Source organism: Ictidomys tridecemlineatus, chromosome 6 (assembly GCF_052094955.1).
Source record: "Ictidomys tridecemlineatus isolate mIctTri1 chromosome 6, mIctTri1.hap1, whole genome shotgun sequence".
Lineage (NCBI taxonomy): Eukaryota > Metazoa > Chordata > Mammalia > Rodentia > Sciuridae > Ictidomys > Ictidomys tridecemlineatus.
Genome location: NC_135482.1, coordinates 14,473,885 through 14,486,694, shown reverse-complemented (window position 1 = coordinate 14,486,694; position 12,810 = coordinate 14,473,885). Strand labels below are relative to the sequence as shown.

At 41.8% G+C, this 12,810-nt stretch overlaps 1 protein-coding gene across 3 annotated transcripts in view; it reads left to right on the top strand.

The window, feature by feature from the left end:
- Positions 1 to 631: 631 nt before the first annotated feature.
- Positions 632 to 12,810, top strand: part of Tcp11l2 (t-complex 11 like 2) — a 39,051-nt gene continuing 26,872 nt past the window's right edge. For 2 of the 3 annotated variants that reach the window (XM_005322331.5, XM_078052897.1), the window contains exons 1-3: positions 632 to 784; positions 9,421 to 9,612; positions 12,181 to 12,316. In XM_005322331.5, the coding sequence (XP_005322388.1) occupies positions 9,456 to 9,612; positions 12,181 to 12,316 (293 nt within the window). In that variant the 5' untranslated portion in view covers positions 632 to 784; positions 9,421 to 9,455. The remainder of the gene's footprint in view (positions 785 to 9,420; positions 9,613 to 12,180; positions 12,317 to 12,810) is intronic. The other variant, XM_078052898.1, reaches the window with a different exon arrangement.

The window sequence follows — 12,810 nt, the reverse complement described above, 5'->3', positions numbered from 1 at the left end:
GGATGACTTGGTGAGTCTCTGAAGTGCTTGGGAAAGTCCACTTGTGACGTTTTCGGTTTGCTGGTCTCTGTGTGTGTTTGTGTGTGCGTGTTTGTGTGTGTATACAGTGCGGTGATGGGCACCTAGCTGAGTGTGCCAGGTCTAGGTAAGAGGTGTGACGGTTCTGAAAGTTTCAGGAGGGGCGAGGATCTGACAGCACGGTTCACTGAGCCTGAGAAGCATCCAGCCTTGGGCAGAGGACTCGAGCCCTTCCCTGGCCCCGCCCCCATCTAAGCCCCGCCCTCAACGTCTGGCGCCCCACCTCTGCTAGGCCCCGCCCCCAACGCCCGGCCCTTCCCACCGTAAGGCTGCCCCAGTTCCGTAAACACTCCTCTCCCCGCCCCGTGCAGTTCGGACCGTACCACTCGTTGCGCGGGGGAGCATCCTTCTCGCATGCGAAACGGCCTCCATCCCGAGCTATCTTCACCTTTTCCCATACGAACCTCGGGAATATTCTTTGGGTCTTAGGTTAATTACGTGCGAATTCGGCTTTCGGAGCCTGAAATGACTTGCCTTTCCCGGCTCCGCCGCTCCGTCATCCTCCCTCTTACGGGTTTTGGGGTGGCCTCTTCCCTGGAGTCTCTCAGGGCCCTTTAAATACCGCGTGTGGGGGCGGGGGGAGGGTGCCGAGGGGCTGGAGTTGTTGAGGAGTTCCGAGGTAGTGCGGCGCTTGGTTAAGGGACTCCCTGAGACCCCTGGTTCGGGGTCACTTGGTCGCCTTCCTCCTGTCTCCGCGCCGGACTCGGTGCGTATCCTTCCCCGGGGAGGGGTCTCGGTCTGTGAGGTAATGAGCTAGGGCCCGAGAGGGGACAGCTCAACCCAGGGCAGCCCAGGCCTCCCCGCTCCACCTCGGAACGCCGTCCTGAGACCGCGGGGCCCAGGAACCAACAAGCTTGACCCCTCACCCCGACCCCGTCCCTGTCCCCGTTTGACCTAGAACTGCCGTCCCGCGTGGGAGCGGGAAGCGCACGCGAGTGGCCGCGGGCTGCCGGACCCGGAGGCGGCGGGGTCCGGGCATTTCGGCGCCGCTCACAGCCCGCCGGGCCGGGGCCAGCGCCTGCTCCGCGGGCGGCTTTCCACCGGGGCTGCGGAGGCCCCTTCCCCGGCCGGGCGGGGCCCGCGGCGAGTGTTTGGGGTTTGTTGCCGGGGTTTCCCGGGCACTCGGCTCTGCCTCCGCCGTCCCCTCCTCCTCGGGTTTGTTTTGACAGGAAACGTGGTACTCCTGGAGGGAGGGGTGGCCTCCGGGTGAGTCCTCTGGACTTGCCCCTCGCCGGGAGGAGGCGTGGAAACACTGACTGGCTTGGGCTCCAACCCTGGACCTCGCGGGGATAGCTTTGTGCTTCCCAAAGCTGCTCCTTGAGCTGGCACCGCCGAGGGTAGCAGAGATGATTTGGTGGCACGTGGATAAACATAGTTACGTGTTTTTGTTAGTAAGAGGGAAAACTGCTCCATTAAACGAAGCGATTTCTTGATGGTACAAAGTTTTCCTTTTAAAATAAACGTATTTAAGTGCAAATATCCAATCAAGATAATTGTTTGCCAAATTATTGGAAGTAGAAGATGGAGACAGGGGGTACAGTTGCGATGCCTGGTCAAAGGACTCAAGTTTGGGGAATTTTCTCCTAGATAATTGTCCTACCTTGACCAGGAAGAAACAAGACAAAGTGTCCTTGGCCCTAGTGAGCCCCCAACACCTCTGATCTCCAGTCCAGAGATCTTGCCCTTCCTACCTGCCAACAGATAATGAGGTTATCTCAGTGGTTCCCACTTTAGGAGGTTCCCTGCCTGCCCCCCTGCCTGCCTGCCTGTCAGCCCTTTCCTCTTGACCCTAGAAGAGATTTCATAATCAACCCTCTCAGCCAGTGGAGGTTGTCTGGCTTAAAATGGCCCAGGGCTGAAGATACCCAGTCATGTGTAGAAGCAGCATCAATGCCATTTTGTGAGGGTTGAGGACCCTTTAGGGGGGAGTACAGGTATTAAAACGGGCCAGCAGGGGTGTGGGGAGAGTGCTTTCAATTATGAAAAGTGCCTAGAAATCCTTCTCCCTGATGCTGTAATGCCATGTGTAGCATGAACATCTGCTTTTTAGACAGTGACTGGCTTGTTGGCTTTTATCTAACTCTTTGTTGGTTCTAATTTGATGAAGACCAGTATTGTCTAGCTGAATAGTGCAGGCACCTATCTCTGTGCTCTGTGGTTTTGCTTTGCTGTGCGTGAATAACTTTAATGCTGCTATTTGGGACCGGTTCTAAAGCAGCATTTTGCAGAAGATGGACATTTTTAAGCATCTCCAATTTTGTTATAAGAGTCTAGTCTTACTCTTCTGACCCCCTCCTGCCCTTTACTACATATACATGAACGTGTGTACCTTCCATCTGACCTTGATCTGGTCTTGAAGGAGTATACCCCTTAGATGTTCCTTGAAATTTCTCTTTTCCATAACCTAACCTTAACTGGATGGGTTCCATTCCTCAGAACTCTGCTGGATAATCTGAATAATTCACTGCAAAATTGTTTATGACTCATGCTAGCTGTAAGCAGTTAACCTTTTGGATCATATTTAGGCTCTAACTAGGGATTTTGCTTACATAAGGATTGGTTCCCTGATACAGGATTTTCAGTCACTCTAGTGGGGTTGAGAGTTATTTTGGACAGTGAACTCTCTCAGTAATGCCCTTCACTGTATAGTACTTGAGCAGCCATCCCAGAGTAAGGTCAGCTTGCTATCACATGTGCAAGTGTCCACGTGGTAGTAGATAGATCAATTTGGCAGAGTGGGAATGGAAAGAATGAGCAGCACACTGAATTTTCTCCAGCTATCCTGGAGTAATAGAGTGCATGGGCTTTAGGGTTTCAATGTCTAGATTTAACTTGTGCCTCTTCATTACTGTGCACCCTTGGGGAAGTAATGCAATCTCTCTGAGCCTCAGGTTCTTATTATAAAATGGGAATAGTATCTTAGCTTATAAGGCTATAATGAGGACCCAAGGAGATAAAATATTTAAAACACTTATAAAAAATACTGAGTGCATATATTGAGATTATAATAAGCACTCCATGACTGTTAGCCCTAATTGTTATTATTTGGTTTTAGTGCTTTTAGGAGAGTGGAAAGACACCATGTAAAAATTTTCTTTAAACTCCTGAAACTAAGTCTTTGCTAGCTTGAATTATTGATGCCTTGTAAATGTGTTGAAGAAGGCACTGGGAATTGGAGAAGGGAGGCATAGCTTCTTACCACAAGCAGCTTAAAATTTAGCAGGGAGAAAGATATGCAGATAACTATAATAGTTTAAGTGACTACATAATAAATATGAGTAATGTGATTGGGGTAGAAGAGAACGAAAATCCAAGTTGTCTTATGAATAGGACTGTGGCTTACTTTGTTCATACAATAACATTTGTTGAGCCCAGACTATATCCCAAGTGGTGTGCCAAGCTCTACTCTAGAAGGCTAATGTAGATGAGGTAAGTGGTAGGATCTCCAGGGAAGTTCACCTTGAAATTGTGATAATAAATTTATAAAATGAATGACAACAAGGAGCCAACCATGTGGAGATCAGGAAGAGTAACATCCCAGGGGGAGAAAATAACAGGTGCAAGGCTCCGAAGTAGGAAGCTGTACATGTCTGCAGGACCCAATGAAGGTCACTGTGTCTAGATTAGGGGGGAATGGAGCAGGATGAAGTAGGCAGAGGCCAGAAATCACAAAGAAATTGTAAACTACAGCCAAGATAATCTTGTAAGTAAAGGGAAATCACCTGGGAATGAATTTATTTGCCCCTTCTGAAGGACTCTGGCTTATCTATTGTTTTCTTTTCTTTTTTTTTTTTAAGAGAGAGTGAGAGAGGGGAGAGAGAGAGAGAGAGAATTTTTAATATTTTATTTTTTAGTTCTCGGTGGACACAACATCTTTGTTGATATGTGGTGCTGAGGATCGAACCCGGGCCGCACGCATGCCAGGCGAGCACACTACCGCCTGAGCCACATTCCCAGCTCTATTGTTTTATTTTCCAAGCACTGTTAAAGATGGGCTTTAGGCAAGTATGGCTGTCTAGAAATACTATCAGACTTACAGAAAAAAATTCCAAGAATAGTTCAAATATCTTATTGTCCACTGCAAGTCAGATTCACCTAATACATTTTTCTCTATGTTTTGTTGTTTTTTTCTCTTTTGTATCATTTGAGAGAAAATTGCACACATCAAGGTCCTTTTTAAAACAACCATAGTCCATTTATCAACTTTAATATATTTAATGGTAGAATACAAATAACAGATTCAAGTATTCTAACTATGTTCTTGATCACATTTATTTTGTCCAGTGAAGAATCTATGCCTTAGTTCATTTTGTGCTGCTATAACAGAATACCATAGACTAGGTAATTTATGACAAACAGAAATTTATTTAGCCCACAGTCTTGAGGCTCAGAATCCTAAGATTAGGGGGCCAGCATCTGATGAGGGCTTTCTTGCTGAGTCATAACATGACTGAAGGCATCACATGGGCAAGAGAAAGCACGGAGATTGAACTCATGGCCTCATGCTCTCTGTAATTGGCTTTAATCCATTCATGAGCATGGACCCCTCATGACCTAAGCACCTGTGATGGGTCCCACCTCCTAACAGTATTGCATTGGGATTAAGTTTCCAAAATATGCTTTTTTGGAGTTATCCTCAAATCACAGCAGTTACCAAGTATCTTCATCTGGAACATATCCTCAGCTTTTGTTTTTTATGACATTGACCTTTAACTTATTTTAATAAGACTAAAATAATAGTTGACATCTTCAGGCCCTTACTAGGAACTTAGTTATTTGACATAGATTATTTCAGTTAATATTTACGACAATTCTATAGGATAGATATCATTATTATTACTATTACACAAATGGTAAGTTCCCTGTCGCTAGTTAGTAAATATCAAGAGCTGGGATTAAGAATCCAGTTCAGTGGGTTAGCTACTGTTCTTCCTACGTCAGTGAAATGCATATTATCACTGGCATATCTTTGCAATCTCACACCAGTACAGGACCACTTATCGTTATAGTTTGCTGCAGAGAGGAAATAAAAAAGTAAAGTAGGACATAGGCTGAGGAATCGGAGTCTGTGAGGAAGCATGACTTGACCCTTAAGGTCCCTCATCTCTAAGATGTCAGTAGTTATACTGCCATTCATTTATCTGTTCATTTATTATGCACTATTTAAGTGCCTGACTGCCTTTGAGTCATTGGCCTCAAAATGTCAAAAGACTGTTTATTATTATTAAAGAATAGAGTAGTACAATACAGATATGAAATGTGGTACTTCATTTGCTTTAGCGATCCACTGTAGTGTTGGAGGCTTTGCTTGGAGCAACCTTTTGTCTTTACCTTTGATCAGTGAGTGAGCCTCCAGGTAGGATGTGGTATTCCTGAAAAGTTGTTTGATTTACCTGTAAATTGCATTGGTGAAAGTTAGGTAGATCTAAGTTTGTGAGTATGAGAACTATTATGTTTCTTTTTTAAAAAGCCTAGTTTTATCATTACCAGCCTAAGAGGGGACCCAAAATACTTTAAAAAGCAATCTAACTACCCTCATTGGCTTTTGAGTCAAGTAGCTTTGTCCCTAGATGACTTATATGGAACAAGACCAAGAAGGGTAAGAGTAGGTGAGAAGGACTAGCAGAGGACCATGCACACTGTGATGGGCCATTTGCTTTTGTGTTTTGTATTTCAAACACGTGTAAGAGTTCTCTCCTAGGGTGACTACCAGCCTTGTGTATCTGTAAGGGAACATGCTTTTGTTGTCCTGGAGTAAAACTGTTTTCCCCTTAAGTTTTTAATGCTTGAGGTGATAATATTAACAAAAAGCATGTAATCATAAGCAAACCTCTGTATCCTGTTTATTCTGTGTCAGACACTGTGCTGAGTACTCTCTCTAGATTGACTGTGGATTCTTACCCCAGCCCTAAGAATCAGGCATTATCAATATTCCCATAAGAGGAAATGGATAATTTTCTAGTAGAGTAATAATAAGCATCTTCAAAGACAGGCTTTTGGGCTTAGATACACTAAGTCCCAGTTATAATGGGAAGGCTTCTACCAAGTATTTCTAAACATTGAAAAGCTTTAAAATTTTCTGTTGTATCCCCTGTGCTAGGAATTTTACCTCTAGTAACTTGCTGGCAGAAAGTGTAGTGGCATGCAGTGGCATGCAATTAAACATGCCTGCTCTGAGCACATTTAATTTATTAGAGCTTCTAGTGATGCCTCATAGAACTCTGGTTTGGAGCATTTTAACAATTTCGAGCTGAAAGAAACTCTATAACTGACACAATCCTCTTAGAAAAATGAAGTGAGGAGAGAAGATGTGGTATGTGTGAAGTCACATAGCAAATTAATGACCGACATATGCCCCAAACCCTGGATTTCTAATTCTTAACCTAGAACTTTTTTATTTTTTAAATCTTTGCAATTGGTTGCCTTGTTAAATACAATTAAGAAACCTACCAAATGTTCTGTCCAGCTGGGGTAGAATATAATGGACAGTAATAACTGTTAACCTAGTTCATACATTCCCATGGATGAAAGCTTTTATTCACTTGTACTTGGAAAAACAGCCAGAGATACTCATTTGAGGCAGCTGTAGTGGTGAAAATCAAGAGCAGAGCCAAGTTGTTACATTGCGGAGAGATGACTAAAGGAAAAAAAAAAAAAAGGTAGAAACAAACTTTCAGATATTTAAATGAGAGTGTGACAGAGACCTAGGAATTTGAGTTTTAAATCTAATAAACTAGGCTTAAATAGTACATTCCTTGCACTGGGGCTTGGACTTTGGCAGTACCAGGCATGTAAATGTGAAGTGGTATCAGCTTGCAAATGTTCTAGTTGAAGCTGTACCAAATGGAATTCAATGATTGTGATTCAGTTGACACTGAATGAATACTTGTCATATACTTGGTGGTGAACAAGACTCAGTGTCTGCCTTATTAAGCAGATTCGGAAGTAGCCATGGGAAAAAAATAACCATACAAGTGCTTTTGTGGATATGTGCTGCACATGTACTCAAGGGAGTACCAAGAGCTCTGGTGGGAGGGTAGAGGGAGGCTTCCCCAAGAAGGTATATTTTCAAGATTACCGTCAATGGGAAGTAAAATGTTGGCAATGAGGGATGTAGCAAACTAGAGGGGTCTCCATTTAGGATTTAGGGTTTGGTGGCAGTAAAAGGGTTATAGCAACCCTTTTTATTCTGTCTCCTCTCCCCTTCCATCAGCAGGTTGGAGTTAAAACTCAGGTAGAGACTGGTTGTTCCAGGGTAGAGTAGGTTATTTCACTATTAAAGGTGTAAGGGTCCAGGGCTATTTTTTAGCCTGTGTTCATGGTGATTAAGCTTAGGATTCTGAGATAGGGTAGAGTGCTTCCTGGCAGCTGCAGTCCACACCATGTCCTTTAGTCTGCAGAGGCAGGTAGGGGTTTTCTCCTTGGAAAATTGGTGGACTGGAGCTGAACATGCATGCCTATAATAAGATTCAGTAAGCCTGAGGCAGGAGGATCACGAGTTTGAGGCTAGCCTCAGCAAATTAACAAGACCCTGTCTTGAAATAAAAAATATTTTAAAAGGGGATTGGGGAAATATAGCTCAGTGGCAAAGCATCCCTGGGTTCAATTCCCAATGTCCTCCCCCCCAGAAAGAAAAGTGGTGGCCTGGGCAAGGATGTATTTCTGTGTTAGGCCTGAAAGTTGTTAGGTAAGGCAGTATGCAGGCGCCCTTGGGCTTTTCACACCTGGCGTATCCTCTCAAGCTCTTTCTTGTTTCTGTCACCACCCAAGGAATAAAAATTGGCTGTTTCTCTCAACAAAGTCTAGCACCTTCCCCCTCCTGAGTTCCAGTCCTCCCTTTTCTTTCTCTTGTTTTCTCAACAATGCCTTATTTTCCTTTTCTCCTCTAGCATTTGACATGCACAGTTTTGCATAACTGGACTTGAGAACCATGAGAGTAGGGCCCTATCTATTTTGTTTACTGTTAACTCTTCCTCGTGTCTGCTGCTGGATGCACCGTGAGCACTCAGTAACTGGAATCATCGCAGAACTTGCAGGCATTTCCACTGATTTTATTCTGCATAGTTATGGCTTCACATTCTGGCAGTTTAAAAAGTTCTGTATCCTCTATTGCATGGGATGGTTCAGATTTAAAGGGATGCAGTGAATTCTTCTATCATTGCCCATTCAGGATTTGAGGTGCCTTTCTCCTTGGGCCCAAATTTTCTTTTTGTGTCAGCTGACACCACACATATCAAGGCCAGCTTCCTCACAGGCCTTGCTCCTGGTCATTCTTTGTGCCCATGATCTTTCTGGGTTGTTCCCAGGTCTGACTCCCTTCCCTGGTAGGCAGTCTGATATCCCAGAAACAGCACTCAATTTAGATTCAAGAGATTGGTTCTGTGGTATAGTAAGTCCCCTTGTGTCTCCAGTCTATTCCCCTGTTCTGTGAATCACCATCCTATGTGCCTGCTCACTCATTGGGTGGTGATAGCTACTTCGTACAAACCAAATGTTGGGTCTTATTCTTCGTGTTGTGGCAATTCATGTGAAAGTGGAAGAGGAAAGGCTAAAGACCAGCCAGAGATTTTCATCAGTCTTTCCTTCTCTCAAGAAGCTCATAGAGAGCATGAAGAGTCTACTTTCAAAACTATTTTATTTAAAGCAATAATAAGTAACATTTGATTGCTGTGCCAGGCACTGTAATGAGATTTGTCCTATTCAGTCCTCAAGTACACTATGAGGTCAGTCTTCCAGTCCAGTTTCACCTATGAGGTAGGGGGTAAAGTGACCTCCCCAAGGCAGAAAGAGCAATATGACCCCTCCTAGAGCCCTGCTTTCTCTTACCTTCCCATGTCTTAGCATATATATTTTTAGTTATTTGGTGGGGGGGGCAATACCGAGAATTGAACTCAGGGGCACTCAACCATTGAGCCACATCCCTAGCTAATTTGTGTTTTATTTAGAGATAGGGTCTCACTGAGTTGCTTAGCACCTTGCTTTTGCTGAGGCTGGCTTTAAACTCCTGATCCTTCTGTCTCAGCCTCCTGAGCCAGTGGGATTACAGGCATGCGCCACTGCTCCTGGCTTTAGCATATTGTTTTAAAGAATATGTCATTGCTTAGAGCTGCTCTGCAATCATACTGGTTATGTCCTGAGTCACCTCACATTGATGAGTGTGGAATCCCTTTTCTGGAAGGCATTCTTGATAGCCTTGTGACTGCCTGGCTGGGGTGTTAGGGGAGGGACACAGTAATATTCTGGAAGCTTTTCAACACTGTTAAACTTGTGGGTATAGTTGTCCATACTGGTACCAATGGAAGTGCCCCAGAATGTTGATGCAGGGTCTGTTTGTCTGTACAGGTGTTCTCTCTTTATCCATACTCAAGTAACACAAAATGCCATTCAATGATGAGAAGCAATGTGTGGGCGAGGACCATCCAAGTGATTCAGATTCTTCACGGTTTTCCGAGAGCATGGCTTCACTCAGTGACTATGAGTGCTCCAGACAGAGCTTCACAAGCGATTCCTCCAGCAAATCCAGCTCTCCTGTTTGTGAGCCCATAGGGGAGCGGGATTGAGGGTGGTGTGGTGTTTGCAGAATATGTTGGATTTGAAAACTCAACAATGGTGGAGGGCAAAGCCCAGACTTAACCCTCATTTCTTGGTGTACCAGCATAGCACTGCAGGGGGACTGCAGCTATTTTGTGTGTGTTCTCAGAAATAGCCACTAAAGCTCACAACTGCTGATTTTTACTTTGATCAGTGTCTCTAGTCTGCTTTGGTTTGACTATAAATCAGGCTCCTCATCTCATTCATTCTTTTCTCTCAAACGATAGAAAGCTACTCCTTCTTGTGATTACTTCTTGGACAAATTAAAATCAATCCCAAACCAGATTGTTTTCTGGTTCACATTTAAGGAAACATGCACTTGTGGAAGCATCAGGCAGGAAGTGAGATATTCTAAGAGATTTCCTGCTAATTGCAAACCCTGTTGTGCAAGTCACTCAGAAAGGGGCCCTTAAGGAGAATTACTACACCAGGGTTATGTGAAAGAATTGAAAGAGTAGCAAAGGAAGACAGCTTTTTCCTTTTTTGTATGTGGACACAGGAGATGTGCTAAGCAGGTGTGTTTGCTTTTTTTTTTTTTTTTAAGATTTTTCATTAGCCTACAACAGCTTAAACAGACAAGGTAAATATAGAAAAAAGGCAACTGATGTTTAATAGATTAAAAAGACTTGTTCATTTGTATTTAAAATTTTTATGTTTTTTATTTTAAAAACTTGGAAAATACGTTAGTATAGAAAAAAGAAACTGTTGCCTACAGTATCACCCAAAGACTACAGCTGGCAGCACTTTGCCATCTTTATCCTTTACACAGATGTATATACATATATGGAATCTTGTTACTTAGTTGTATAACTAAAACATTTGCTTGTGATAATATATTTTCTAAACTTTCTTTATGACCGCTTACTTCAAGAGAATAGACCATAAATTTACTTACCAATTGATTTATTATTGAACATTTAGTTCCATTTTGTGGACTGGGGATGTGGCTCAGTGGTAGAGTGTTTGCCTTGCATGCATAAAGGCCTGGGTTTGATCCCTAGCACTACACGAAAGAAAAGGTTAGTTTCCATTTGGTTTTTGCTGTTATAAATAGTGTTTTATTTGGTGCATGAAGCCTTTCTGGAAATTACTTTGGATATCTGGGCCAAAGGATACAGCCATTTTTAAGAAGAATCTTGTGGTAGAGTTGACAAAAGAATTAAAAGCAGCCACCTCAAGTTTTTGTGCTTTTTCTTTTTCTTTTTAATTATAATTATAATTATTATTATTATTAATATTATTTTAATTATAATTTTTTTTAGTTGTTGATAGACCTTGTTTTGTTCACTTATTTATGTGTGGTGCAAAGATCAAATCCAGTGCCTCACACATGCTAGGCAAGTGCTCTACCACTAAGCCACAACCCCAGCACTCTGTTTTTTCTTATTCTTGACGTTTTATAGATAAGTTTCATGCATCCGATAACAGGGTACATAGATAGTCCTGAAGAAGGATTTTGATGTTATTCTCTTTCACCTTTCTTTGTCCTCCTCCTTTCCCCATTCTCTTCCTCTCTTCTCTTCTCCCCACCTTTGTTAAAAATTAAGTAAAAAAATATTACATCATTCCTATTGTTCAAGATCATGATTTTAATAGAAGCTAAGATTTCCAACTAATTTTATAAACATGATTTATTTATAATACTTTCATAGTAAAATCACTAGAAATAACTCAGATTATTATAACTTTCCTACTGAGAGGAAAATTATCCAGCTTCTCTGATATATTTTATTTTCTTTAATGATTTATTGAGCTCTTATTATATTCTTCTTCACTTATATTTTTTTAATCCTGGGCCAGCCTTCATAGGAGGTTATCTATATCTCAGTGAAGTCAAATGATAACTACAAGCAGGAAAATCTTAGGATTGAATTTAAACCTTATGTTATACTGTCTATACATTTAGAAATTATATTTTTATAAACAAGTATTTCATATTGAGTTTACTTAAATAAATGAGAATTCTTAATTACCAAATTAAAAAATCATCAGTCTCTGTATAATATATGTAAATAAAGGCAAGTACCAAAAATAAGGTGATTTAATTTTTTAAAATAAGTTATAATAGGCATATTTTAATAAGCTTGTCTTACAAACATTTGAAAATTTATTATCAAATAAAAATTTATTAGGGCTGGGGATGTGGCTCAAGCGATAGCGCGCTCGCCTAGCATGTGTGCGGCCCGGGTTGGATCCTCAGCACCACATACAAACTAAGATGTTGTGTCCGCCAATAACTAAAAAATAAATATTAAAATTCTCTCTCTCTCTCCCACTCTTTCCCTCTCTCTCACTCTTTCTAAAAAAAAATTATTATTAAATATAGCACCTGAAACTATTTTTCAAGTTTGTTATTAAAGTGAGTGAATCCACCTATTTTGTTTATATTCTTTCTGCTTATAAAACCATGAAGTATACATAGGAATAAATTAAACCTTGTCTACATCAGATGGCTTTATTGGGTGACAATTTCTCTTCTATAGCATTGACTGACTTTTGTTTTTCTTTCAGCAACAAGCCCTCCCAGAGTTGTGACATTTGATGAAGTGATGACTGCAGCAAGGAACTTATCCAACATGACTCTTGCTCATGAGATTGCTGTAAACGAGAACTTTGAATTGAAACAAGATGCTGTCCCTGAGAACAGGTGACCCATAGACCTTTGTTGTGCATAAACAATGCTGAAATTGTGTGTGTGTATGGGTGTGTGTGTGTGTGTGTGTGTATTTCATACTGATTCCTGGAAGTTCTTGTGTAATATCCACAGGAGATAAACTTGTTTAGTTCCCTAACAAGATCTTATATTTTTAAAAAATTTCTGTAGGATTGTATAATTTCTCAATTATATGTCATTTCCTGAGGAAAGCTTTTCTTATGTTCCTGATCCCCGTAAACTACAGTTAATTCTCTTGCTATAGTCTCCACCACTTCCCCTTTGTGAAGAAATCTTATAATTTTGGTCTGGGGATGCAGTTTAGAGGTAGAGCACATTCCTGGTATGCACAAGGCCCTGGGGTCCAGCACTGCAAAAACAAAAACAAAATTATAAATTTTATGTTCAGTGTTCATCATCCCCACTTGATTGAAAGCACCATCAATTGCAGAACTATGCCTGTATTGTTTGTTGCTTTATCTGGATTG